Source organism: Saccostrea cucullata, unplaced genomic scaffold, assembly GCF_032062105.1.
Source record: "Saccostrea cucullata isolate Sc308-1 unplaced genomic scaffold, CSIRO_AGI_Scuc_v1 ctg44, whole genome shotgun sequence".
In the NCBI taxonomy this organism is placed as follows: domain Eukaryota; kingdom Metazoa; phylum Mollusca; class Bivalvia; order Ostreida; family Ostreidae; genus Saccostrea; species Saccostrea cuccullata.
The window spans coordinates 766,546-794,461 of NW_026938421.1; the positions used below are offsets into that span (position 1 = coordinate 766,546).

At 34.3% G+C, this 27,916-nt stretch overlaps 4 protein-coding genes across 6 annotated transcripts in view; 1 reads left to right on the forward strand and 3 right to left on the reverse strand.

Moving 5' to 3' along the window:
* Positions 1–448: 448 nt before the first annotated feature.
* Positions 449–1,770, reverse strand: LOC134250204 (small ribosomal subunit protein uS14m-like). Its single transcript, XM_062732559.1, has 3 exons — positions 1,637–1,770; positions 881–1,075; positions 449–719 (listed from the first exon to the last, which is right to left on the reverse strand). Exons 1-3 carry the CDS (start codon positions 1,682–1,684, stop codon positions 537–539), a joined length of 426 nt encoding a protein of 141 aa, XP_062588543.1. The 5' UTR covers positions 1,685–1,770; the 3' UTR covers positions 449–536.
* Positions 1,771–7,370: 5,600 nt separating this feature from the next.
* Positions 7,371–8,583, forward strand: LOC134250177 (tetranectin-like protein). The gene is made up of 3 exons (XM_062732526.1): positions 7,371–7,591; positions 7,685–7,929; positions 8,320–8,583. The coding sequence occupies exons 1-3, from the start codon at positions 7,401–7,403 to the stop codon at positions 8,562–8,564; spliced, it is 681 nt and encodes a 226-aa protein (XP_062588510.1). The 5' UTR covers positions 7,371–7,400; the 3' UTR covers positions 8,565–8,583.
* A 3,887-nt stretch (positions 8,584–12,470) lies between these two features.
* On the reverse strand, positions 12,471–21,717 carry LOC134250205 (transgelin-3-like). 3 transcript variants are annotated; one of them, XM_062732560.1, is made up of 6 exons: positions 21,563–21,717; positions 18,697–18,791; positions 16,961–17,047; positions 16,789–16,847; positions 15,222–15,444; positions 12,471–12,906 (listed from the first exon to the last, which is right to left on the reverse strand). In XM_062732560.1, the coding sequence occupies exons 2-6, from the start codon at positions 18,763–18,765 to the stop codon at positions 12,841–12,843; spliced, it is 504 nt and encodes a 167-aa protein (XP_062588544.1). In that variant the 5' UTR covers positions 18,766–18,791; positions 21,563–21,717; the 3' UTR covers positions 12,471–12,840. The 3 variants fall into 3 exon arrangements, with proteins under 3 accessions (XP_062588544.1, XP_062588546.1, XP_062588545.1); XM_062732562.1 differs by lacking the exon at positions 18,697–18,791 and adding an exon at positions 18,179–18,294 and having other exon boundaries at positions 21,563–21,716; XM_062732561.1 differs by lacking the exon at positions 18,697–18,791 and adding an exon at positions 18,562–18,649 and having other exon boundaries at positions 21,563–21,705.
* A 3,346-nt stretch (positions 21,718–25,063) lies between these two features.
* LOC134250175 (xanthine dehydrogenase/oxidase-like) overlaps positions 25,064–27,916 on the reverse strand; it is a 29,508-nt gene continuing 26,655 nt past the window's right edge. Inside the window, exons 34-36 of the mRNA XM_062732525.1 lie at positions 27,218–27,314; positions 27,008–27,115; positions 25,064–26,638 (exon numbers count right to left, since the gene is read on the reverse strand). Coding sequence (XP_062588509.1) covers positions 26,568–26,638; positions 27,008–27,115; positions 27,218–27,314 — 276 coding nt within the window. The 3' untranslated portion in view covers positions 25,064–26,567. The remainder of the gene's footprint in view (positions 26,639–27,007; positions 27,116–27,217; positions 27,315–27,916) is intronic.

Genomic DNA, 27,916 nt, shown 5'->3' on the forward strand with positions numbered 1-27,916 from the left:
TGTACAGACTGTAAGTACCTGTATGCAGTATTTGTCTCCTCATTTAAATTTGCTTTAATGAACTATCAATGGTTGATTGATTGTATGCTGTTTAACATCCCTCTTGAGAATTTTTCACTCATGGAGACGCCACCACTTGCTGGTGGAGAGCTGCAAATTTTGTCCAATGCTCTGCACTCAGGGCCATTGAGCAGGGAGGGATCTTTTTTGTGCCAGTAACTACTGCGACATGGGACCTTGGTTTACACAGTCTCATCCAAAGAACAGGTATCCATGTCCCACAGTTGGATTTGAACCCGCAACGTAAGGATCAACTCCTTACCCCGCGACTCTAGATCAGACGCAAAGTAAGAAGTTGGTCATTACTTTAAGAATGATTACATGACCTACAACATCTATAACATTTCAGAGATTTAGAAAGATCAAACAAATAATTATAAACAACAAACTAATTTCAAATGATATTTTGTTTATAATGTATATTTGTTATTTAACAAACTGAGTAATAATTCACAATCATTAATATGAGTTCTATATCACCACGATGATCGTGTAAATCCTGAGAGTTTATTATAATCGGCAAGATGGCGAAACATGATTCGACTGACATGCCATCTTTTCAGCACAGCACGAGGACGTGAAGTCAATATACATCTATTATGGATTCTAGTGTAGGCACTGTTAAGTGGAAACTGTTTAATTTCCTTATCAGCAAGCTCCTGCAAAGGAACAAGAAATCTTGATTTGAAGGACAGTATATTTGAAAAAAATCTTGTGAATAGAGATGAGTTTCAATCTTTTATTTTTTCAATATTTATAACAATATGTATACAATTTAATTGTTATTAACTTAATTTTGATAAAATATTAACACTCTTACTTTTATTTCTCTTGGTATAAGTTTGCTTTTTCGGACCATATTTACACGGAATCTCTCGGGGCCATGTTCCTGAAGTATTTTTCTCCGTTTGTTATCTCGAGTCATTTTATGGTCCACCATCTTTGTCCTTATCTGATTCCATTGTTTACTCTGATTGGCCAGTAACTCTTGTTCTGTACATATCTGGACAAATGGCTGTAAGAAAACAAAAGTCATACAGTATTTTACAAAATTAAACTAAGACAGAGGTATTCTTAATGTTTCTAAATCTTTCTTCATTTCAAACAGTAAAGCTGACCATTACTCACAAATATATGCACCATTACACAGGTGTACAATAGATGTTTGTTAAACACTTACGCCACCACCCCCCCCCAAAAAAAAATGATAAAGCCGCGTGTTCAACGTTTTGTAACTAAGAAATTATTGACTAGAGAAAATTCGGTCAAGGACAATGGCACGTACTCAAAGCATCGATAGATCGTGTTTTGTATGAATTGAAAGCAGAAAGACGTAATTTGGAATTGAATATTTTTGTTTTTTCTCTTACTCACTCACGTTCCGACATAAAAAGTCTTTGAAAAGTGAAATGTCAGACTCTACTTTGTTTTGTAAACACTGGGTCCTCCAACAAGACCGACGAATTATAAGAATTGCATGGAAGTAAAAGGTACAATATCATGAACCTAATGAACAAGTAACAATAAATGAATACACCACAGCGATTTTATTTCATTACATCTTTACCATGTTTACCTTTGTTGCAAAGTTGACAAGCCAATTTCTCACACGGCCGATGGCCATGTTTTTTCGTTGTTTCTCGATCCCGAGCTAAATTAGAAAATAAAGTTTTTAGCTCACCTGTGCACTAAACTAAAGTTAACGTTGTAGATTAAAGGGGCATGGACACAGTTTCAGCTAAAATTTTCAAAATTTATATTTCCATTTTTACAAATATTTAACTAGGGTCTTTCTAAAGATCATCAAAAATTTGAACGTCAGTTGTTGAGATACAAGACAGATTTAGAGCTCCAAACTTTTGTTATGTAAACAAGGTCCATGTCATGTTTTTGTTTACATAAATTAATATACTAATATATGTTCGTTCAAAGTAGATAATTTCAATAAAGAAGTTAATTTTGTTATAAATATGATATTTTCTATTTGTAAACAAAAAACAAGGCACGAGCCTTGTTATACCCCCCGCTTGAAAAGCGGGAGGGTATATAGTAATCGGTATTTCCGTCCGTCCGTCCGTCCGTCTGTTACGCTTTGGGGTACCCATCTCTTATCCGCAACTCCTCTCATACCACTGAATGAAATTTGATGAAACTTTCACAGAATCTTTATTACATATTGCCATTGTGCACCTCCTATTTTACTTTTTGAAACACATATTTTGGGTTTCCCGGCCACAGGAAAACATGGACTTTTTCACCAGTTAAAACCATATGGGAGGCGGGGGGTATCATTTAGTGAGCTCATCGCTCACAGTACCTCTAGTTTACATTATGAGGGACTTTAAGCTCTGTATCTCTTTAGATAATCAACAAATGATGTTCTTTTTTTTTTTTTTTTGCTAAACATTAGATGATGCTTTAGGTAGACATTGTAAAAATTATTAAAACTTGTTTTAAAAATTCAGTTGAAACTGTGTCCATGCCCCTTTAAAGGTGCTAAGACACAGATTTGAAGATATATTTTTCAAACTTTCTGTACAATATTATGACTGTATCTTGCCACAGCATTTCACACGAAAATATAATTCAAAACTTATTGTATCTGGAAATTATTGAAACTACACAAAATCGTGACGCGTTTGATTTACACATCCTTAAATTGCACCTTAACAGAGTTAACTCTATCCTTTATACTTAAGAAAAGTACAAATTTTATTGAGTTAATGAAAAATATTAAAAACTAGAGGTACTGTGAGCAATGAGCTCACTAAATGATACCCCCGCCTCCCATAATGTCCATGTGTTGGTATATATTGTTTTACGGTAATCTGTAAAGATGAATAAATCGTCCTATCAAATGTTATCCAGAAGCTTCTATATGTAACGTCATAGGTAAACATATAATGGCAATGTCCATGTTTTGCTATGGGAAACCTAAAATACGTGTCGAATAAAATGGTAAAATAGGAGGTGCACAATGGCAATATGTAATAAAGATTCTGTGAAAGTTTCATTAAATTTCACTCAGTAGTATAAGAGGAATAAGAGATAAACGTAACAGACGGACGGACGGACAGACGGACGGAAATCCCGATTACTATATACCCTCCCACTTTTCAAGCGGGGGGTATAATAATATCAGAGACATGTTATGTCTCTGATATAATTAACATTTAACACGTCCGGCGAATCGTAAATGCTTTTGTAAACAGGGAGCGAGCTTCTGTTATTGGTAATGTTTACGTTTCGCGGATGTGTTCAGTTTGTTTAACCTGCACACACCACTGTGGCAACGCACTTTGAAAAAAATTTTCAAAGTGCGTTAAAACTGGGACAAAATCAACGCACTTTGAAAAATTTTTTCAAAGTGCGTTAAGTTTGGGACCAACTCAACGCACTTTGAAAAAATTTTTTCAAAGTGCGTTAAGAGTCTACATCAATATATTTTACCATGAAGACACTTAACGCACTTTGGAAAAAAAATTAAATCATATTTCAGTAATGGAAAGATTTTATTTGTTATTTATCTTTCAAAAAACTTATGAATTGATTAATGAAAAAAGGAGAAGACAGGTATAAGATCCCTCAGTCCAAATCTTTATCTTTTGAATACATAGGTGTCGGTAACAAACGGGGGAGGGGAGCAATAAACCCAAAAAGGGTAAGCTGCTTTTTCAATGCTTATACGATGTATATATATTTTTCCAGTATAAGTGGGGGGCTAAGTCCCTCCTCCCCTGGCCCATTGCCCGGTCTCGATGTCTATGCTATACTCAAAACATTTATATAATTATGTATTTACCTAACTGGTATGACGTTGAAAACTTTCAATATTAAATGAGTTAATTAAAACAGGTGAAAACTAGAAATATTGAAGTACAGTAAAACGTATGAGAGAGAAAGAATTTTCATTGTTTTGAACAATCAAATTGCCCCCTTTCTATCATGATAAATGCTAAGTTGCTTTAAGCTGTCCACTGTTAGTGCCCCCTTTACATCTTTACATATACTTATCAAAGACTAGAATTTAAAGAAAAAAAAATTAATGATCTTAAACAATCGTCACTCTTTTTTTCAAGACCCTTTTCCCTTTTATTTTATCAAAACCTCAAATATTTAAAACGTCAACTTCTCAGTTCCTGAAGTGACTTCATCATAAAAAAGTCATACATCCAGGATCTGTTATTTATCATACCGATTATTTGTAAGAATATTGATCAATCTACATTTTTTTTTCAAAGTGCGTCAATATGGTCATCTTCACTAGCCAAGGGTTTCTGATACGCCCTCTCCTCATCATAAACCCTTGGCCTACGGTGTTCATAGAAATCGGGATTTTTTTCCAGAGTTCTGATTGGATTTCAGTACACCCAGGTCGACCAATCAGCAATTGCTTTTTGTAAATGACGATATTTGCGTTCAAAATACATTTTCACTCTTTAATTTCGGGAATGAAAAACGCATATAAACATACGATCCGTAAGATAACATTCAATTCTATGAATAGCCATGGTGTCATCCAATATCTTCTAAATATATGATTATATATATATATATATATATATATATATATATATATATATAATATATATATATATCAATTATTGCTTCTTAATTATTCTTGAAAAAACTTTGATTTAATTTTTTTAAACACGTGTCTTTATTTCTGGCGATTCGACAATCTGTGCGTACCTTATAGATTCAAGATCACGTGACGGAAAACAATCCCGTCTTTTGACTTCACCGTATGCCAAGGGTTTATGAGGAGAGTAGCGTATCAGAAACCCTTGGCTAGCGAAGATGCAATATGGTCGATTTCAACGCACTTTGAAAAAAATTATTTTTATTATTATTCTGTGTTAAAACAAATATTAACATCAAATCTGTGTCCAGAAATTCCAATTAAAGTTGGTTATTCATATGTTGTATTATATATATATTTGTTATACTATACTATTTTGTAAACGGATGGGCTTTATTGCCAGACTGAATAAACTATTATTCAAACAAAAAATGGTCTTCGACTCAAGTGAACTTACACATGCATTTTTAACTGAGTGCCTGGATACCTATCACAATGAATGCCGGGGGGGGGGGGGGGGGGGGCAGATACATTTTACTAACTGCTGATTTTCAGAATTTGGGGACCAGTATTGCCTTTTGATGCCAGTTATTTGTTACTAGAACTATAATTATACTAACTATAGGACTTCAGCTGTCGCCTTGATACCCAGACAGCAGACGGGGGTTTGATGGGATGAAAAATTTTAACCTGTTAGAAATTATAATAGGAAACGTATTGTAACATTAAAGTAAAATACTAAAACTATGTAGCAATTTACACCACTAACTGCAGAACTGTAGCGGTATGGTTTTATATTTCAGAAAAAGATATAACTGATAACACTACAGTTCTGCAGCTATCCACGGCAAAGGTGTGTTTTTCTCAGTCCTGATCATGAATCTTTCTACTTTTTGACTCCCATGAATTAACGAAAATAGCTAATGAAATTTCGTGCATGATCAGTTCACTGGTTCTCCGGCCTGTGATTATTTGAGTGAGTCTACATGATATAATGAAGCAAGTTGATTCTGGAGAATGCACCATCACTCATAATATCAATAAAGTTATTCAGGTGGAAACCACCACTTATACTTAGGTGTTCAAAAACAAGAAACACGACTTTTTACTTCCAAAGATTTAATTAATTTGGTATAAAACTTGGAAAGGGTTTTATAATCATTCTAACAATTAATCCGAAAATAATGTGTTTTTTTTATAACACACTATGGAAAATAAAAGCTCTTCTTGATAATGTCGAAGACAACTTTGTTTCTGCGGATATATGCTCAGAACTTGTTAGCATATCAGATAAGTAAGGATTCTAGATAAGTCAGAAAAATATTAATCTATAATAAAGATGTTCAAGTCTGTGTTAAAATTTCATTGGCTCGTGAAGAGGAAAAATGCGCCATGTGAAGTGAAATAAACAGGATTAACCAACTTGTGATTAAATGAAGATATTTTTGTCAACATTGATTTTTTTTTATACTTTGATTAGATTGCTGTATACATAGATTTCAAAAATTGAAATATATTTGTGAAAATGACAAAAATTGCTCTGTTGTTTGCCTTGGTCTTTTTTTATGGCACTCGAATTGAAGGTAAGATTTAATATTTTCTTCTTTAATTTAAGAAATGAAATATCGATTGGCTGATAAAAACAAACGATGTGACCACATACTTGGACATAACGTTGAACTTGTTTGACGGCGATTGTTCAAAGAAACATACTTTGGTCTCGAACATATGAGGAATATCTTCAACAATTACTACAGATTCCGAAAAAAGAATCTTTAAATACTATATGTCATATATTTTTATAATATAAATATATACATGCATTTTTGCAAACAACTTATTTTTGCGAGCTACTACTTATTGGTTCAGGACCTGTAAAAACTATTTTTGAATTCGATATACACTGTAATAAATTGTTGAATTTGTAAAACGAATTTAGTGTTCGATATCGATTTTTGAATTCATTCAGACGATCGAACTATAATTATTATAACATGTATTTGTTAAAATAAATATCAAAAAAATATAATAAATTTTTTGATTTAAGCGAATTCTAAAAACGAAAATTATATTGTTAAATCAAAATCAACATTAAGGACCTCTAAATAAAACAATTTATAACGTAGATGTTACGAATTATCATGTAAAAACAGATTTTTTTTTCATTACGAAGTGTAAACGTTAATTTTGAAATTGTTTCCATATTCCAAAACATTTTAAGTGGTTCTATGAATTAATGCTCCAAAAACAAAACCTTTGTAGGATAACATAAAGCGGTCACAGTCATCCCGGCTCACTGCAGCTTAGCTTGCCTGAAATCGCAAGTTTGTCGCAGTTTTAGAAAAGCTAGCTATAAATTAGCTAGGCAGTATGCAATTAAATAATTAACTGTCACCTTCCCTTAGGAAAGCTCCTTCCTCCCTCTCTGGGTGTCTGGGACATCTTGAGTGACGTATAACATGCTGCCCATGGATACCATGTCGACGATTAGACAAAATGTCCCTGGAAGTCAAAGCTTCCGGTAGCAATTCGCTAAACATTAAAGTTACTAGTACTTATACTACGCTTTCACAAGATTGTGATGTGAGGCGGTACAAAAGGCTCTTCAGGCTCACAGCAGCTTAAGGACAAAGGACACTCATATAAAACTTGCTATATAGAATTTATTAATCAACAATAAAATTTGTGCTGCCCCTTTGTTACGTAATACATATATTTAGAAATTGAATGTGTTTATTTATTCTCAATAATTTCAGTGATGAACTCGGCGATATGTAGTGGCATTTTCCGTCCTCTGACGGGCCTTTATGACTACTGTTATTGGGTGATAACATCAATGCAGAGCAGCGAGCAGAGTAACCAATTGTGTGGACAAGATGGCGGCACGCTGGCCTGGATAAATAGTCCAGAGGCCCAGGCTTTTGTGGATAAAACGTTTAACCAGACATTGTACGTACATTGATAGTCGTGAACTCTATCACACACATATGCACACATACACAAACGCGCACCTGTTTTGTCACGACTTTGCTGCTCTTACAGGGCGACTTTGGCGACCCTTTACATCGGTGTCCAGGACGCTGACGTCAGTGGGGACTATCGTGAATACAATGGGGAGAAACAGTACTACTTTAACTGGGACTCCACCGTGTATACACCCCCTGGACGTCCGGATTGGCACTGTGTCATGCTTTACTATGACGTCAATAGCGCTGTCTACTTTAAATGGCGGGAAACAACATGCATTTTTCCTAAACAAGCACTTTGTTCAAGGATGATACAGCGAGGTAAGAGTAATTAACGTTTCCTGGATGCGCGCTGAATCTGACCATTCATTTCGATACTCCGGCTCAAGATATTTTTTAAAAATAAAATCTCATTTTTGTATTGTAAAAATATTTTTAAAATCTTCTAATATAGGAGCATAATATGTACCCATGGAATTTCGAACAACTGGTTCTTGAATGATTACAAACATGCTGATGTTACTGTGGAACTTTAGCATCATTTAATTACAATTTCAAAGGTTATGTAAATGATTTGAACGTTTTATTAGAGTGATTTCTAAGTAAATGGAAATTCAGTACCATTATAATCTTGCTTTTAAAATAAGAATGTCTTTTCTTGAAAGTTATAGGATTTCACATGTATTTGTTTCCTTATTTCAATGTTCACAGAATATCTGTCCTCCTACTTTGATCAAATCCACGTCGGTAAAACTTTTTCCGGACACGAAGTTGTTGTGCTGGAAAACTTAAGCTTCATACGCTGCGCCTTTGCTTGTCAGATGAACATCAGATGTAGATCCCTCAATCATGACGCCACGAACAGACGATGCACCATCAATGACGCAAGAGCCGAGACTGACCCCACTCAACTGACTGCGGCTCCTAATGTTAACTACTATACTGTTTATATATAAGCATATCGCCTTCTACATGTATATGAAAACATTTAACTATATTTTCAAAATAAAGTGTGCACCGTGTTTGTGAAGTCATGTTGCGGATATAGTTGTCGAAAAAAATGATTAACAAACATAAAATCGTTTACAGTTTGTTATGTGTTCAGTCCCTTACCGATGGAAGCGGAAGGGGACTTTAGCTTTCCTCTGAGTCTGTCCGTCCGTCTAGCTGTCCCTTTGTCTGTCAGTCTGTCCCAATTGGTATTCCGAGCCTTTTTTCTAAACACTTGAGGATATTGATCTGCCTTCTGGTATGGAAATTCACCCTCATCAGTTATAGCTCAAGTTTGATTTTCGTTCCGCTCCACTTTTTTTTATGGAATTGTAGAATTTTCAATATTTAGAGGAACCAGATTACACCCTGCCGGTAGGGGGACTAGTATTGCTGATGCAATGCTCCCAGAATGCCAATTAAACTCGATTCTCATAAAAAAAAAGCAACAAAAACAGGTGTTTGTGTGCTTGTTGACAGACCCACCACCACTCCAAGATCGTTCATAAATTATTTTACTACAAACTAAATATACAGCTTACTCCACTTATATTGAACTCGCTTATTTTGAAATTCCGCTTATTTTGAAAAAGAAATAAATCCCCAGTTTTTGCCTCTCATATTCTTTGCATTAAAATAACGGTTATATTGAAATCGGATATATTGAAATTTCGCTTATATTGAAGCCACTGATCGGTCCCCACAGGTGATAATAAGTTGTTTTCATAACGGTTATATTGAAATACTCCCTGGCGGCTGTCGTTACGGTTGGTGACAGTAATTATGCCTGATTGACCAGGTGATATTCAAAGGTGTGAATAATTAAGTTTTCACCTCATGTGTTTTTATACTGCATGTTCTTACAAAATAAAATTCTTCACTGTTAAATTCTTTGCATCCATGTATATAATACGGACATATCAAGACTAAACAGTTTACGTAATATTATAATTGTAGCCCCCACAGATCTAGAAAAAAAAACTTTGAAATTAAATGCGTGCTGTTAATGGCTATTGACATGCCTAAATTCGAAATAACTAAGGGAATAACCCGAGTACACTTACGATGAAATACAAGCAGCGTTCAGCAGAACTCAACCGTTTTAGTCTGGTGTCAGTGGTGAATTTTCTCCAAAACGCAAATAAATGCGATCGGGGAAAATAATGAGGCTGAAGATTGTCTTTTCAATGTAACAGAAATAAAAAAAAAATTTAAACTTTCAAGGACTCATATTCTATGTAATCTGTTCACTGTTATCATGCTTATTATAGATAAATGAGAACAAAATTAATTTGTTCGGGTTTGTTCTTTTTTATTTTAGATCGGGATTGAACTTGTAAAAATGGCAGCTTCACGATTTCGCTTATATTGAATTACGGATATATTGAAATAATTTGCCTGGTCCCCTGAATTTCAATATATCCGGAGTAGGCTGTATCTTTGTTAGGAAGCAAATCTTTCTCTTTCCAATAGAAAAATCTCTTCTTATATAAACAAAGTATATCTTTTTGATGGTAAGAGGTTACTCTGCAAAACAGAAATCTCTTTTCGCACAGAATTTCTCTTTTAAGAAAAATCTGTAGCTCTTTGTCAGAGAAGTATTTGTCCTACTGATAAAATTGGTTGAGCGGTAGTAGAAGTTTGATTCTCTAGAAATACTTAGCGTTAGGACTCTCTTTTCACTAAAAAAATATTTTGAATACTAAAGGAATGTATATAAAGATTTAGAAATTAAGTTAAATATTTACATGTTTTTCATTTTCAGATTTGATACCTGCTATTTCCACCAAGGAAAACTGGCATTCAAAGACAGAAATAGAACGTATTCTGAGAGCAGTACTAGTCCCCTTCCGGCAAGTGTAATCTGGTTCCCATTAACATTGAAAATGCCATAATTCCGTCAAAACTCATTGAAGCGGAACGAATTCAAAGTGAATGTGTACCGCATCAAAATACATTCACATATCAAATTATAAGCTCAATATCTGCAAGTGTTCAGAGAAAAGTGCCGAAAACCATGTGGGACAGACTAATGGACAGACGGAGAGACAGACAGTCGCAGAGGAAATCTAATTCCCATCCTATTCTACATGGTAAAACACTTGGTAGCAACAAAATAACTAGGCCTATGTGCTTTTTCCACGACTAGAGAAAAAATTACTTAAGAAACCTACAACAATTGCACAGTTCAAAGTAGTAAACATAACACAAATACATGTGTGTGTTAAGAATGCAGCCAGGTGAAACAAATGAGAAAGGTATACCCCAGAGCTAATATTTCGGAGATAGAAAAAATAATATGGCATACATTTATTTACGAGTCGTGTTCAACTTTAAGAATACATAACATAAACAGAGGCCAGTGGGCCACAGCACCCACCTGATGTTTCGTCCTTCTTTGTCTCCCAATTTCTGGCCTGAACGAACATCAATCTATGTAACAGATATTTCCTAGATATTCCTATGAAAAACTTTGTTCTTCTGGCATGGCCCTCAACTCATCAATGAGGTCATGATTTGAACAAACTTCAATCTACACTAACTGAAGATGGTTCTCCGTTAGTTTGACTAAACATGGCTTTGCTATTCTTGAGAAAAAGATTCTTCCTACATACTATTACTCCCTGCTGTGGCATCGCCTTAACCACGGAGGTCATGATTTGAACATTAAGAACATTTTAAAGGTATTTCCAATATATTACTATGTAAATCCATAAACATTGCTTGTAATTATCTGATAAGCAGGTAGAACACGGATTCTGAGAGAAGTGAATTGAAAAGGCGATGCTTGTCCTCTACTATAGCATATGTATAGTATGAAACATCGATCTGCAACTCTGACCGACAGAGGAGATCTGTACATAGTAAGGGGACTATGACTAACCGACAGATATAAACCTATAGTAGTAAGGGACTATGGATTTGACCGACAGAGGGGAAAGCTACAGTAGCTGGGGATTATGACTCTGACCGACAGAGGAGAAAGCTATAATAGTAGGGGACTATGCCTCCGAGAGAGGGGAAACCTATAGGAGTAAGGGACTATGACTAACCGACAGATATAAACCTATATTAGTAAGGGACTATGACTGACCGACAGAGGGGAAACCTTTAGTAGTATATAGGGGACTATGACCAAGCGACAGATATAAATCTATAGTAGTAGGGGACTATGAATCTGACCGACAGAGGGGAAAGCTATAGTAATATAGGGGACTATGAATCTGAGGGACGGGCGGGAAATCAATACTAGTAGGGGACTATGACTAATCGACAGAGGGGAAATCTGTACATAGTAGTAGGGGACTATGACTAACCGACAGCTATAAATTAAACCTATAGTGATAGGGGACTATGAATCTGAAGGAACGGAAGGGAAACCTATACTAGTAGGGGACTATGACTAATCGACAGAGGGGAAACCTATAGTAGTAGGGGACTATGACTGACCGACAAAGGGGAAACCTATACCAGTAGGGGACTATGACTCCGAGAGAGCTAGGGGAAACCTATAGTTGTAGGGTACTCCGAGAGAGGGGAAACCTATACTAGTAGGGGAGTATGACTCCAAGAGAGGGGAAACCTTTAATAGTAGGGGACTATGACTCGGAGAGAGCTAGGGGAACCTATAGTAGTATAGGGGACTATGACTAACCGACAGAGGGGAAACCTGTAGTCGTAGGGGATTATGACTCTGACTGACAGAGGGGAAACCTATACTAGTAAGGGACTATGACTCCGAGAGAGGGGAAACCTTTAGTAGTATAGGGGACTATGACTCTGATGGACGGAAGGGAAACCTACATGTTTAGTTGTAGGTGACTGATCAACAGAGGGGAAACATGTAGTAATAGGAGACTAAAAACAACAACTAGTTTCATATAATTTATTAAGCATTCACATTCATAAATATGACATGTAACATTAATCAGAATATACAAAAGTTTCTTTCCTATTAAAATAAATTCATAGTACAATTGATAATAGATAAAATACTCCCATAAGTATACAAAAAAGAAAAGATTTGTCCCTAGTTAAGATAAGTTAAATACATGGCGCTTCTAATATAAATTTACTTAATAATCCTATACTTGTTGCTTTGAATAATTATGCACCAATGTAAACGTCACTATTTCAGCATCTCGGCATACAAAAATCATAAACCAATAAAAAAATGAATTAACAACAATGACCATGTGATATATCACTAGTTTGTTACGGCTGATGTGATTGGCTGCAGCTTTAATCCCTGTCAAGGTACTTTGTGACTTCACCTTGGTAACATGGCATCACCTTTTTGGAATTGGCCTGTAAAATGGAAAAGAAAAAGTCTTTGTATGCGATTTTTTTCAACACTAAAATCTACTCTACAGGATATTGTTTTTATAGTATGGCTGAAACTATATAACTGCCTATACTAGGTAAAACACGTGGACTTCTTTGAAAAGAAAATCGATAGCCATACCATATGAATGTACGTATGAATGTTCTGAGTAAAACTTTGTTCTAGTTTACGCATACATCTGCTTGCTAACTTAAATACACGCGCCCTTTTACTTATACTGAACAATAAATAAATTATCACGACCTTTTAAAGAAAGTTCAAGAACAGTGGTGGATCTAGAGGGGGGGGGGGGGTTACGGGGGTTGCAACCCCCCCCCCCCCTTTGGATTTGCAAAAAAGAAAGAGAAATAAGAAAGTTCCAATTTTTTGTTGTGTTTTTACTACAGAAAATGAAGGGTGAAAGGCTAATGTTGTAATATATAAAGAAATTCGGTTGTAAAAACAAAATAAAACCCCATCCCTATACAAAATAGGATTTTCAGGTTCGGAGATTTATTTTCCTTTCTTTTTCAAAAACTTACTTGTAATGTATACAAGTACTTTTACCCAGATTGATCAACGTCCCACTTTCAAAAACCATACTCCACCCTGTATCGATATTCTATTTATATAATAGTGTTGCATTATGCATGTACTATGCCTAAATAGTAGGCAGGGTTTGACACATGGTGCACGAGCCGGAGGCGAGTGCACTATGTGTCAAACCCTGCCTACTATTTACATGATTTAGGCATAGTACATGCATAATGCAACACTATTGTTATTATTATGCTGACTGTTGTAATTATTTATGCGGCAATCTATTTGACTTTTTCCTGAAAATATCGGTGCTTAAACAGCGCACCTGCAAGAACTAATTCAAAATATTCATGCTAAAATTGTTTGCATGCTTAGTTATTTTGGTTACTAGAATTTTCTCTAAATAAGTCGGGATTTTCTGTCCCAAAGCAACACATCTTTATTTTCTGTTTTGTTCGTAAGCCTTATTTGTTTGCAGACGTCGATTCTCATTGATAATTATACCCCCCGCTTGAAAAGTGGGAGGGTATATAGTAATCGGGATTTCCGTCCGTCCGTCCGTCCGTCCGTCCGTCTGTTACGTTTTAGGGTACCCATCTCTTATCCGCAACTCCTCTTATACCAATGAGTGAAATTTAATGAAACTTTCACAGAATCTTTATTATATATTGCCATTGTGCACCTCCTATTTTACTTTTTAATCCGACACACATTTTGGGTTTCCCGGCCACAGTAAAACGTAGACTTTGTCATCAGTTATAATCATATGGGAGGCGGGGGGTATCATTTAGTGAGCTCATTGCTCACAGTACCTCTAGTTATACCCCCCGCTTGAAAAGCGGGAGGGTATATACTATTCGTTAATTCCGTCCGTCTGTACGTCTGTCCGTCCGTCCGTCTGTTACGCTTTGGGGTACCCATCTCTTATCCGCAACTCCTCTCATACCACTGAATGAAAATTGATGCAACTTTCACAGAATCTTTATTACATATTGCCATTGTGCACCTCCTATTTTACTTTTTGATCCGACACATATTCTGGGTTTCCCGGCCACAGGAAACCATGGACTTTTTCACCAGTTATAACCATATGGGAGGCGGGGGGTATCATTTAGTGAGCTCATTGCTCACAGTACCTCTAGTTTTCTTTTACATCCTTCAATCAAGCGTCATATAAAAAAGCGTTTTAATGACCCTATAAAATCAGTTCATCTAACGATCTGTATGTAATTAGTTTGAAAGTTTGTTGTACACATTAATCTAAAGTTCCTTAGAATAATATAACTGTTTTCAAATAATATTTGTCTATTTTCTCCTTCTTGAGTCAATTGTATAAATTAAGTTTATATATTTAATAAAATTATACCAATAGGTGATCGTCTCTATGGCGTAATCGATAAGGCATCGGACTGACAATCTCATGGCCGTGAGTTCAATCCCCGGCATGTGCATGGAAGAATTTTATTCAGTAAATAAAGCCGTGCACTATTTCGGCATAGTATGCTTACGCTATATAAATCCTTAGACCACTATGCGAGAATAGTAGGGTATGGGTTATATAGAGACAAACTGACAGGAAGCATAATAATGAGTTATTTAACTATATGTATGTGTACAACGTACGTTTTAATTGTTTTCGCCTTCAACCCCCCTTTTGAAAAATACTTCAACCCCCCCTTTGAAAAAATTCTGGATCCGCGCCTGAAGAAAGACTTGACAATAATTAGAACACCATCAGACTCTAGGAAGTTATACTCACAACAAAGCCCAGACTGTGAATACAGTTGATGACGTTAAGGAAGGGGCCTTTCCTAACTTCCCACAGATCTCCACTCTGGAATTCAAATTCTTTAGCAAGCCCATAGTCCAGGCAGCCTTTGTTAAAGTTTTCGATATTTGTCATGGCTACGAAAGGTGACATCACTTTCTTCTGGAATTGTACTGGGGGTCTTCCATCTTTTTGTAAAAGCTTGTTAATGAGCCTAAAATGAAATGCAAGAATATTCGGAATTATAATCCACAATATCTATACAGGTTTGGATAAAATTTGATATGAATTTGATTTATAATCATTTTTTTTTCATTTTGGTGATTTTATTGCAACAATCAGTCATGAAAAACCATAAATGATATATCAAAACTTGATGTTTAAGCAAGGTATAATCAATTTTTATATAAAGCATTCTTAGCGTTAGTTCTTCAGTTGGAGACAATTAGAGGTACATGCTTTTGGGATGAGACTATAACTACAGTTCTCTAGCACTGCTCTAGTGGCAGTTCCAGGGAGGTGGATATTGTTTTGGTCATGTGAGTAATTAAAGCTGGTTTGATTGCCGAGTGCAAAGCAAGAGAGGGTGGGGTGGGGGGTGCTTCGTCTATCTCTCTAAGTTACAGGTCATATCAAAAATAGCATTTTGTTTTACATGAAAAAACTGCCATTTAATATATTGCTGTTATAAGACAATTTTTTGGCAAATACTGTAATGCATGGTTATCTTTTAAAAATGCCAAAAAGATGAAAAAGCGATGATATTTTGTTGCTATTCTGAATGTGATTTTTGGAATTATTGAGTCCACTTCAGTTTTCCACCAAAAGGTGTTAATTACAAGTTCCTGACGTGCATATTACCACATTACAAACAACCCTCCTGAATTAGGTTAAATCAAGGTTATAATTGAGGGGACATGGTTTCAAACTACAAACCTTACGCAAGTCGACTTTTAAAACCTCATCTAAAAATTTTAGGTAAACACAAATCTATGAAAGAAACCTTCTGCTTCATCAAACTTATGATAATCATATCTTTAAAACAAAGGTTTCTAAATCAAATTCATGTAATTATTAATAATTTATATGATTTGATTTTTCCCACTCTGTGTTTGGTGGGTTAACAATACTTTGTACATTTCAAGCGTTGTGGGAATTCTGCTTATTGGACGAAATGTTTCATGAAAAAGAACTACAATCTGTTACATGTCATGTTCCTTTTTAGACTACTAGCTCAATTAAGGTACATGTCCAGTTTTGGTTTAGACTAATAACTCAGTTAAAGTACATGTACTATGTCATTTTCTTTTCTTCAAAGACAGAAAAACGCAAGCCATGTCATATGCTACACTAAAGTATACTTCACAAATAAAGCTAGCGCGATTGAAACCAGTAACTGAATACTATAGTGATTAACAAAGACACTTTAAGATGTTACAAGAGATAGTATGTTTTAAAATATAATCGAAGGCATGATTTATTAAAGCCATCTGAAACTGATTTCAATGTGATGAAAAGCAAATATGACTTGAAGCGACACCTTACATGTAGAACTTACTTGCAGAGAGCTACTCCGTCTCTGAGGTAAGTGCATATTGATTTCCAATCGGTGGCTTCCTGTAAAGATTCAAAGGTTACGTGAAAAGCAACAACATTTAGAACTTCATCAAGACATATGTGCATCAATATCTAACTGAATCTGATTATTTAATGACAAATCAGATACTTACGCATTTAGGATGTTCTCCTGCAAGCATTTCATTCAACCAGTTGACAATGTGCACTGGGGTACCAGCCTCCTCCTCCCGATCATAGTTCTAATATAAAAATTGAAATAAGTATCCTGGTCACGGCACCATTTCATTGTTTAGTTTGAAATTATTATTTGTTATAAAAATATGATTTCTAAAAGATATTTTTTTTATTTCTCCAGTAAAGATTTTTTATGTGCTTACAAATTAAAACTAACGAAAATTCAATAATAAAAGTATAAGAAACTAGTACAATATTTAACTCCCGATGAGACAAAATATACATTTAACGCTTAGTAAATTTTTTGTATCATTAATAGTAATAGGACAATCTAACAACTTTTATTTTATCCAAGCAAATTCTTCAGAACATTGGTAAACGCCAAAGTATCACGTATCACAACAGGAGTTAAATGCTGTTATCAAGAAAATAAAATATTCTACTTCATACATTTCAAAAGATGAGTATAAGATTGAAAAAAAAAAATCAAAAAATATATCATACATTAATCTTAAACAGGCATGCTTATCAACCAGGAAAATTAACCGAGAAAACGCGGTCTACAGGTGTACATATTTCACTGGGGAAATCTAGAAATAAATTGGATTTGTGGAGCATGCGGACAGTATATATATATATAATATAGTCTGTATATATTTTGCCAGCAAGACAATGCTATCGCTTGAAATGATGAAGGTAAACACAATAATTGTCGTTGCAATGCCGGTTGTTGATACAAAGCAACATTACAAACAACACAAGATCATATGGTAGACAACGCCATGAGGAATTTTTTTTTCAAAGTAACAAATTATGATTTTCTGATTCTTATGAAAATTCGGTAGATACAAGATAAAAAAGCAACAATGTACAATGACTATATATGTCTTGACACAGTGCAGCCCCGCTTTATGTATTACAGAACAAAGAAAGCGATGATGTTCCAAACACATTAATATATTCCCGTTAAATGTTCTTTTACGATTGTATACGAATTCAGTACAGCATAAAATCTATGATTCTTTGCAGGCAATGTAGCAAGCTTGATATAAAGCCTAGCTTCATGCTGATCGATAACAATGATATTAAACATGCGGCGATAGCATTGTCTTCTTTGCCAGGTACTGTGATGTTACTAATAGTGAATCTAAGATCTCATCTAGATACAAGGTTATAAGGCTTTTCTGTGGTCTTACGGCTTCCATTTTCTTTTGAACTTCATAGCCAAACCCCGATTTGGAGGCTCTAAAGGACATCGTTGGCCCTCAATTTTAAATAATTTTTGTCTAGTACCTGTGGTATTAACCGCTGTCTGTGGAAAAAGGTTCATGGAGAATTAAATTTCAATGCTTCAGGTAATCAGCTTTTTGGGGTTAGTCATAACCTTCTGTGTCTCGTAGTCATGGAAAAGGAAAATTCCAAAAATAAAAAAATTCTTATAATTTTAGTAACTTCACAAAGGAGCACATTTAAGAAATCCTTTTTTGTAAAGTCATGTGAATAGGACAAACAGAAATGACGTCTGACTTGGAGACATAGAAGGGCCAAACAAAAAGGATGTTAGGAGCAATCCGCTTACAAGTTCCATTTTCTTTTCAACTTCATATCCTAAGCCAGACTTTTTTGCGCGATCACCCATGTTTTATGGCTTTTTCCTGGTTTTGACTCTAGATATGAAAATGAGATGTGCAAAATGGTTAAATATTTAGCTTACTAATTCCATTTTGTGTTCAACGTCACGTCCGAACCCGGACTTGGTGGCGCGCACTTTGTCAGACGACATCTTGACGTATTAATGCAGCAATCGAGCTGAAAGAAGATGGGCTGATTTGGTGTGTGATCTGCAGGAATTCATGTGTACGAAACATTTATTGTTTAAATGACCACGTTTGGTCAGCTGACCCCAGCTGAACAGATTTTATACGAAGTGACGCATATAGGAAAAAAGATATATTTACATTGAAATGAATATTTACGTTCATTTATCTTATAGCTACAAAACAGTTACATGAATATTCATGAATAATTAACACCTTCAAGATCAAATCCATGTACGAAAGTCTCAGAAAATAAGAAGATTTAATTTCCCTCTCGGCGCAACTGAACCAAAATTTGTATACAAGTATTTTCAAATTTTAAGAAATCATTAAGTAAAATTGAACTGACTAACGACTTGATTGTTTACATAAAAAAAAATAATGCTTAGTGCGAGGATTTGAGCAAAAAAAAAAAAATCTCAATGTGTGTTCTAGACTAGATACGCACACTACTTACAAGGAAAATAATTATGGAATTTAAAACGACAATGAAGCAACGCAGTATAAGTGTTACTGTCTCTGCATTTTCTCACAATTTTTCTACATTAATTTCTTCGCATTAAAATGAAAACAAATTACGGTTTAAAGTCGCGGAGAGATGACAGAGATGGCAATTTTTTTTTTAGATATTTTGTACCAAATGACTAATATAACGATATCTTCAGGTTTTTTTTGTAATTAAACACACTATAGAGAAAATATTTCCTTTCCTATTTCAAAAGAATATGATACATAAAAAAACCCTTAATTTTCATGTGACAGTTCAACACTTTTTTTCTTTACTTTTCAATGTATGTGCCGAGATTCCTGTCGAATTCCAGTCAGAAGCGCCATCGTTCTTTACTAGTTGTATACCATCACGGCGTAAAACTTATACTAAATTGTAAATTATTTGAATTGTTAAATTTCGCGTTTTATTCATAAACTTTTTATTACTTGTTCCTGAATCTTAACATTTTACTATTGCAGATAAATCGGTCATCAAACAAAGTTCTCATAAAACAAAGTTCTTCCCCTAATCTTCTTTATCCCACTCCCTCCTCCAGAGAAAAAAGGGTAATGGTCAAGCGTCGTATAAGAAATTTAGAAAGTCTGTACATTCATTAAATAATCAACTAAAAATAGATATTCTAGTTCATCCTCGCTCTTCATAGCTTATGAATCAGCCAAAAAATATCATGATTTGAATTTCGTAGATATTTTTCAAAAACACTCTAAAATGCATACGTCATTACAGCAGAACAAACTAATTGGATCATCTTCTTATTTCTTGATACCCAACAGCGCAAAAAAATATGCTTTGTTAGCAAGTAAATTTCTCGTGAAGGCTCCCTCCCGCGTGTTACGTCACATAATTAGGAGGAAAAACACTGGCCTATCTCAAAATAAATCCAAAAAATGTTCAAAGGTTAAAAAGTAAATTCCAAACAACAAATTGTTCTCGGGAATACTGTCGGTCCTTTGAATTGTGAAAATAAGCATTGACCTGTATTTAGTATAACTGATATTTCCTAACAAAAACCATTTTCTTTTAGCACGATTTTTGGCATCAAGCTGATCCGCGTGAGTCATTTGCGATAAGATACTCAAGCCCCATCAATCAACATTAAAAAAAATTATCGTTTAAAATTCTACATTGAAGAAATTTTAGAGTTAAGGAAGTGAACTGAATTACTCGAGAATTTCCATTGTATATCATTGGCCTATTAATTAGATATCTCAATCAAAGCGATTTCTAGACCAAAGGCAGAACAAGGAAACGAAGAAGGATAGATTCTAGTACATACCCCTGCCCTATATGATATTAAATTCAGTAAATACTTGGCCCTGCGTGCTTTTATTGTAAGGAATGCTAAGTGAAGCCGACAGCGAAGTATCTTCGCTCTAATCGCGGCAAACAGAAATATGTCTAACTGCACAGAACGACCTTCACCTTCTGGCGGATTAACGAGATTGCAAGGATGCTTCCATATACCTATACAACACGGGCTGACTCATGGTTCCTTAACACTCTCGTCAGCATATTTCGCCACGATTTTATTTTCACAATATGCGTTTTATTTTCTTTTTAGCACCAATTGTACAAGCGGGAAAAATCTTTAAGGACATATGCAACATACCTTACCTGATGGTTTTTCAAGATAATATTAAAATTGTAGATTATAGTGCCATCAGCGATGTTCATAGACAAAAAATCAGAATGCATTATCAGGGGTTTTGAAAAGATATCAACTGATGAATATTCTTTTGCAATTCAAAGAAAAATGTACAAAATTCACTAAATATATATTCTAAATGTTTTGTTCATCGATGATCCAAACTTGTTTTAGAAGACACGTTTGGACTTTTAAATGTTGCGCACGGTTCCTTTCAGTATTGGAATTCTTCACCTCCAAGGAAAAAGATAATAAAGTTCTAACTACGTTGCATATGTCCTTAATTTTCCATTTTGTTCCCATTGACGGAATACAAAGAATCCGGAAGATAAAAACAACATATCAGAATCCTTTTTAAAAACTTTAGAAATTGGTGCAAAAATCAGATACATGTTTACTCAGTCAGGTTTTTTCATAAACGTATTCTTTTTTTAAAAATAAAATTCTTAAATTTAACATTTAAATTATAATCCAATGTTTTGATTTTGAAAAATGTACAAGAAAACCATAGAATAAAATTTGAATTATTTGAATTTGTACAACAGCAAATTCATATTAATTTAAGCTTATAAAACGTTATTACAAACTAAAATTGAAATGTACTCACATGAGGAAACAAAAACACACAGCCTGTACGCTTGAAAAGTATTGAAACACGCGGAAGCGGATAGCAGCTACCTTACGATAAAATTCTCGTTTTCAACCTCAGGAGCCCGCAAAATTGGAAGTCCATTTATAGACACGGCGTCTTACGGCACGCGCGCATCTCGTAAGCTCTGTGCGATGAGTAACCCGAGATGTTGAGAGGGGCGATTGTAACTTTTACCTCTCTAAAGACGTAGGAAAATCTAACCGATCTCCTGATAGACTGTTGTGCTCACTAAAAATAGCCACCTCCAAAGACACATTGTTGGGAAAATAAGCAAGTGAAATTCATTCTTTTCTCGAATTTTAAGCATTGTGTGTCTTCTGAGTAATAAATAACGCCGTCTGCTTTCTACATTCTGGAAATATTTCAGAAACTTACTAATTTCAGCCTATCGTGTGTACTTTGTTTTTTCCGATAATGATGCGAAAATATCTATATTTTTCGGTGTATTATCGCTTTCGTTTTCTTTAAAATTCCAAATGTTTCATTTCAACATAAAAGAGAATATGTAAATGTACATGTAAACTATTTGAATATATCCCCTCCCAATTTTTCTCCTTCGAAGGAATTACCTGTTCCCTCTTTTTGTATCCATTTGATTTTTATTTGTTAAAAAGTTCAAATCATATAGTCAAGGCGCTAATTTTTGCAGATAAAATTGATTTCTTTCTACCATAGATGACATTTTTTTCTCCATTAAAACAAAACAAAAAAATCAGGGATGGGGTGGCGGTGGGTGTTAATTATTAGGTGTTCTTATATTTTAATAGAATAAAGAATACAGTATATATAAGATTGACACATTTATATGTGCATACCATTCATATGTAACAAAACGCAACATCATCCACAACAAACAATCATCGATAAGTTATTTCAATTAGCCTGTAAACAATATTATATGTCCATAAGTTTACAATGGTACAAGAAGCGCTAAAGAAAGACTCAAGGGCAACTAAGGCAGATAGAATGCGATAAACTTCTTACTTGTACATACGCTTATGCATGGAGAATATGCCGCCGGGTTCAAGGAAGTGCAATCATTGTACTCTAAGACAGGGAACAAGATCCCCCGATGTATATCTATCTGACTACAGGCGCAAGATTAGTGGTTGCATGAAAATTATTTTTGTACAAAGTCTCCTAATTTCCGGTTATTTACTTGAAAACACGAACGTGAGAACTTTATTTTCGCGTAATTACGCGAGTATGTCTGCCAGCGAAAATTAAATTCACGCATAAATTTGTATTGTTAAAAACACAAAGTAAGCACATTTTTGTCTCGCTTATAATACCAAATAGCTTTCTCGCGAAAATAAGACGTTTTAAAAAATATATATAGTGATATACAGCATATTCAATGTTTTCTTGAAAGGCATTCTTCACAAATTATATTTAATACATGTACATCTAATTATTAAGTATACCACAGGCAAAATCGAAAAAAAAAATGGGAAAAAAATCGTTCCATTCAAAATACCCTTCTAAAATGTATAGAAATGTATACAGTATATCCAACCAGCCACGGGTTTGATATTATTTCGGGGGGGGGGGGGGGGTCATGTCCACAAGTACCTGTGATAAAAACTGTAGAAATGGCAACCTTTTTGCGAAAAAAAATTAACATATATAGGAATTTACTCTTCCAAAAAATTGTGACCCTTTTAATTTTTTTTCCATAATATGTATGTGGACAACAACGAAAGCACATTGAGCTCATTTTCGTAGGTTAAAAAAATAAAATTTTCGCGTTATAACGCAAAACTGAATGCGTAACAATCGCGAATAAACGCGTAACTTTAGCGAATAAACGCGCAATTTTCGCGAATGCGTAACTTTCGCGTTATAACTTTTGCTGTTTAACCAAGACATTTGCATAAGTCTTCACTTTCTTTTGATTTTGTGATCTAGTGTATTCATTACAATGAAACGCAAAATGCTATTTTGATCCTGGAGCATCACAAGCTATAATTTTAAGTTTTCCTGCTATTGAATCCATATTACCGTAACATTCTATCTTTCTCAACGCGATTCAACAATTCAAAGTTTATCCGAGTGTTTCAAAAGTCAAACTTCATGATTATCTTTATGAATTTCGGGAAAAAAATCAACCCTTTCAGGCGTCTTTTTTAAACACTCTACAGAGAATTTGAAATAAAATTGTTAAGATCAAGATCTCAGAAAGAATAGGCAAATTTGTCAAGTTTCGCGTTATAACGCGTAAGTTTCACGTTTCATCGCGAAAGTTTCGCGTAATTACGCATAAGTTTCGCGTTTATTACACTGTAATAAAATCCCAGTAGTTTATTCATAGGACAGTAGAAGTTGTTTATCCCAGGAGGATAGTATATATGCAGCACTGAAAGAGTCATTTATCCCAGTGTATTTACATTTGCAAATGTTTTCCTTTATATAACACTACTGAAAGCAATGCGTATCTATAACTGTTAATTTCGTGACCAACCCGTATTTATATAACGATAGATGTTTAAAAATGTATTTCTTAAAGGATAGTTTATTCATAGGACAGTAGAAGTTGTTTATCCCAGTAGGATAGTATATATGCAGCACTGAAAGAGTCATTTATCCAGGTAGGATAATTTATTCATAGGACTGTAGATTCCAGTAGGATAGTATATATGCAACATTTAAAGAGTCATTTATCCCAGTGGGATAGTTTATTCACAGTACTGTAGAAGCCATTTAATCCAGTAGGGTAGTTTAATTGTAATAGTCATTTATCCAAGTAGGATAGTTTATTCACAGCACTGTAAGAGTCATTTATCCAAGAAGGATAGTTTATTCACAGGACTGTAAAAGTCATTTACCCCAGTAGGATAGTTTATTCACAGTACTGTAAGAGTCATTTATCCCAGTAGGATAGTTTATTCACAGGACTGTAAGAGTAATTTACCCAGTAGGATAGTTTATTCACAGGACTGTAAGAGTCATTTACCCCAGTAGGATAGTTTATTCACAGGACTGTAAGAGTCATTTACCCCAGTAGGATAGTTTATTCACAGGACTGTAGGAGTCAATTACCTCAGTAGGATAGTTTATTCACAGGACTGTAGGAGTCATTTATCCCAGTAGGATAGTTTATTCACAGTACTGTAGGAGTCATTTACCCCAGTAGGATAGTTTATTCACAGTACTGTAAGAGTCATTTACCCCAGTAGGATAGTTTATTCACAGGACTGTTGGAGTCATTAACCTCAGTAGGATAGTTTATTCACAAGACTGTAGGAGTTATTTGTATGTTATCCCTCTCATTCAAAGGATAATGAACCCCAATCAGCAGTTCTAGAATCATTAAATTACTACTTAGCAGATCTGCCCCTGTCACTCTGAAGAAAAAGCAAAAATGTGTTTAAAAAAAAAGATTCCAAACAAAGTTGCATCAGAAAAATTAACTGAGCATCATATACTAGCTGCCTGTATGTACATTCAAATTACAACTCACATGTTTATATATACTTTATTTGTAAATAAATATTCAAAGATTATATTTCTAATACTAGTATCACAGTTCAAATTTTAAAGATTCGCTTTTTAAAAGCATTCAATATTTCACGGATCAAGTTAACATTCAAATCACTAATTAATGCATGACAGTTACCAAATGAACAGATTGCATATTACAAATGCTATAAAAATCACTTTTTTTGCTATAATTCCATCCCTTACAGTATGTCAAACAAATATTTTATTTCCATTGATTCAGGTACAAAGAACTGAATGAATTTAAACACACAAAAATAATAATGAAAACAACTAAATCATGTAGAGATTAACAGACATAATGACACTAGTTCTTTCTGTATAAATACTATTCTGCACTTGACTCATGAATTCATACTTCAGTAAAACACAACTATAATGAATTCAGAGCGAAGTGATTTTCATTCCCAGCAGGTCTTAAACACACTATAAAGCTAGCAGATATATCACACATTACATTTATAAAGAAGCAAAATTGCCCATCCTTGGCACTTTGTTATATACATGTACATGTTTTACTGTTATTTCATATTCAAGTTTGCAATATAGGATTAAATATTCTTTTTTCGAATTTATTGATGTGTAAACTCATGCCATTTTACTCATAAAGTAAGTAAAAAATTTTATATATAAAGTTTGTGAGTAAAAAGGCTTGATTTGCTCTGGTTCGTTCAAAGATGAGACAGAGTTTTGGATGTCAAAATATGAATTGATGCTAATAATAAGCAAGAGTCTGAGGTACGTTTCTTTTTCCTATCATAACGCCATGGAGAACTGAGCTGATTTGCATAGGCCTAGTAGGAATGTCGGGAATAGATTTTTAAAATTAAACTAATTAAAATGTTTGTCCCTGTTTTGTTTTATTCAAAATTTCAAGTTTCTGTAATCTAAATTACGCTTAAACAGACTAGAAGTACATGTAACTGTTTGTCTCTTTTTTTTTACAGTAGCTGTAAAAGCTAGGTCAAGAAAGAAATTCTGATTGAAAAATTTATTGAAGTGTAAACTTATTCTTGAATTTGTTCTCATCCAATCAAACATGGGGAATCAATGAATAAAAATAAGATTGATTAATGAACATATTCTTACAAAATATGTTTTTAAAAAAGACATTGTTCAAAAAACATGCAGTGTACTGGATTATTTTTGCCCTTTTTCACTTGCAAAGAATTTCAACCAATTCTAAATTTGCCCAGACACAATTCTGATAAAGAAATTATTCAGTGTGAATTCATCCCATTTTAAATCTGCCCACCTGTAAGTAGGGCAATGGGGCAAAAATTTCTTTATATACAATAAATTCATGTTATAATGCATGTACATATGCTAAATTGAAATGTATATAAATGTTTATAGAAAATAAAATCTTTACAAAGGTTGAAAGCACTGGCTAATGATCATTACTTATACATGTATTTCATACATGTGTTATCACAAATGTTACTTCTCTTCAGCTAGTAAACTACTGGATTATAAACTGTGAAGCATCAATCATACAGGCTTGATGGACTTTCTCAACTGTTGCTGGAGCATCTAGAAAAACACATAATAATAATTATACATTGTATTTTCAATTTTCCCTACTGTTTCATATACCGGTATGTATTATAAATTACATTTCTGCAATTAGCATGTAAAATATTAAATGTAGAGCTAACGACCCCATCCCCAAATAGAGAATTACACACGCAAGTGTCATACATTGATTCCATCATCATGTAGTTGTGTATGATAAACAGCATCCTACTAGCTTGGGCTAGGGGTTAACCCTTTAGCTCAATTGGTAGAACAATGGACTGGCAAGCTAGAGCCCCGGGTTCAATCCCTAGCAGAGACACAAAATGTTCCTTTAAAATCATGGCATCCCCATGAGTCGGACTCAGAAACAGAATAAAAACATACCCAGAGCAAAGTAAGTGTCTTTTTCAATATCCCTTCTGAAGGCCTCCACAGCGTGCTTAATGGCAAATAGGGCAGAGCAGCTCATACACAACGGGGGTTCACCACAGGCTACAAAATACAAATAATTCCATTCCTTTGTTTTCTATTCCCTAGAATAGTTTATATGTCTGAATATGCATTTTACATAAGTGTTTCAGAAACCAGTTTCACCTTTAGCTCGGAGAATTCCCAAAGGATTGGGGGCGTTCTTCAGCAGGTTTATACGGAAATCAACTGGGATATCTTTTGCCAGTGGAACCTTGTATTCCTATAAAAGTACAAAAATCTCTGCAGAATATAACAAAATAATAATTTAAACCTTATACTGTAAACACAGAACATTTTGCAAAGGGTAGCTGGTTTGCAATTTTGTCACCAAACTTTTCATGAAAATAGAAAAGAGATCATAGATAATCTTTTTGTATTATGTGTATAAATAGAATTACCAGTATAATATGGTAATTAAAAAAAAAAACATTTCATGTGAAATTTTCTTTAATACGTTTTTTTTTAAATTGCAAAAATTACTCCCACTCTTACATTTCCAAGTTACCAGTAACAACACTATGAATACAAATCCCTCAAATTTTACAAATCCATGTTTATCTGCCATATCTATAATGCCGTAAATTAATACTTGTATAAACAAAGGTCTTATACAGTAAAACTCGGTTAGTACGAACACGGATATTGCGAATTCATGGATATAGCGAAGTTATCTTGGATCCCCAGCTATATAAATTTAACGAATTTCTTATACGGATATAACGAATTACGGATATAGCGAAGTAATTTCAGAGGTCCCAGTGACTTCGTTATAACCGAGTTTTACTGTACATATACACTATATTATATTATATATACATTATA

What these genes read in the sequence shown, in the direction of transcription:
- LOC134250204 (XM_062732559.1), bottom strand. Translation starts at nt 1,684, where the DNA reads ATGGCCATCGGCCGTGTGAGAAATTGGCTTGTCAACTTTGCAACAAAG. An exon ending in TTGTCAACTTTGCAACAAAG is followed by an intron (nt 1,076 to 1,636) that starts GTAAACATGGTA and finishes GTTTTCTTACAG; the next exon opens with CCATTTGTCCAGATATGTAC. An exon ending in TTATACCAAGAGAAATAAAA is followed by an intron (nt 720 to 880) that starts GTAAGAGTGTTA and finishes GTTCCTTTGCAG; the next exon opens with GAGCTTGCTGATAAGGAAAT.
- LOC134250177 (XM_062732526.1), top strand. Translation starts at nt 7,401, where the DNA reads ATGAACTCGGCGATATGTAGTGGCATTTTCCGTCCTCTGACGGGCCTT. An exon ending in AAAACGTTTAACCAGACATT is followed by an intron (nt 7,592 to 7,684) that starts GTACGTACATTG and finishes CTGCTCTTACAG; the next exon opens with GGCGACTTTGGCGACCCTTT. An exon ending in TTCAAGGATGATACAGCGAG is followed by an intron (nt 7,930 to 8,319) that starts GTAAGAGTAATT and finishes CAATGTTCACAG; the next exon opens with AATATCTGTCCTCCTACTTT.
- LOC134250205 (XM_062732560.1), bottom strand. Translation starts at nt 18,765, where the DNA reads ATGTCGTCTGACAAAGTGCGCGCCACCAAGTCCGGGTTCGGACGTGAC. An exon ending in TTGAACACAAAATGGAATTA is followed by an intron (nt 17,048 to 18,696) that starts GTAAGCTAAATA and finishes TTTTTATATTAG; the next exon opens with AACTATGATCGGGAGGAGGA. An exon ending in TTCACAGTCTGGGCTTTGTT is followed by an intron (nt 12,907 to 15,221) that starts GTGAGTATAACT and finishes TCCATTTTACAG; the next exon opens with GCCAATTCCAAAAAGGTGAT.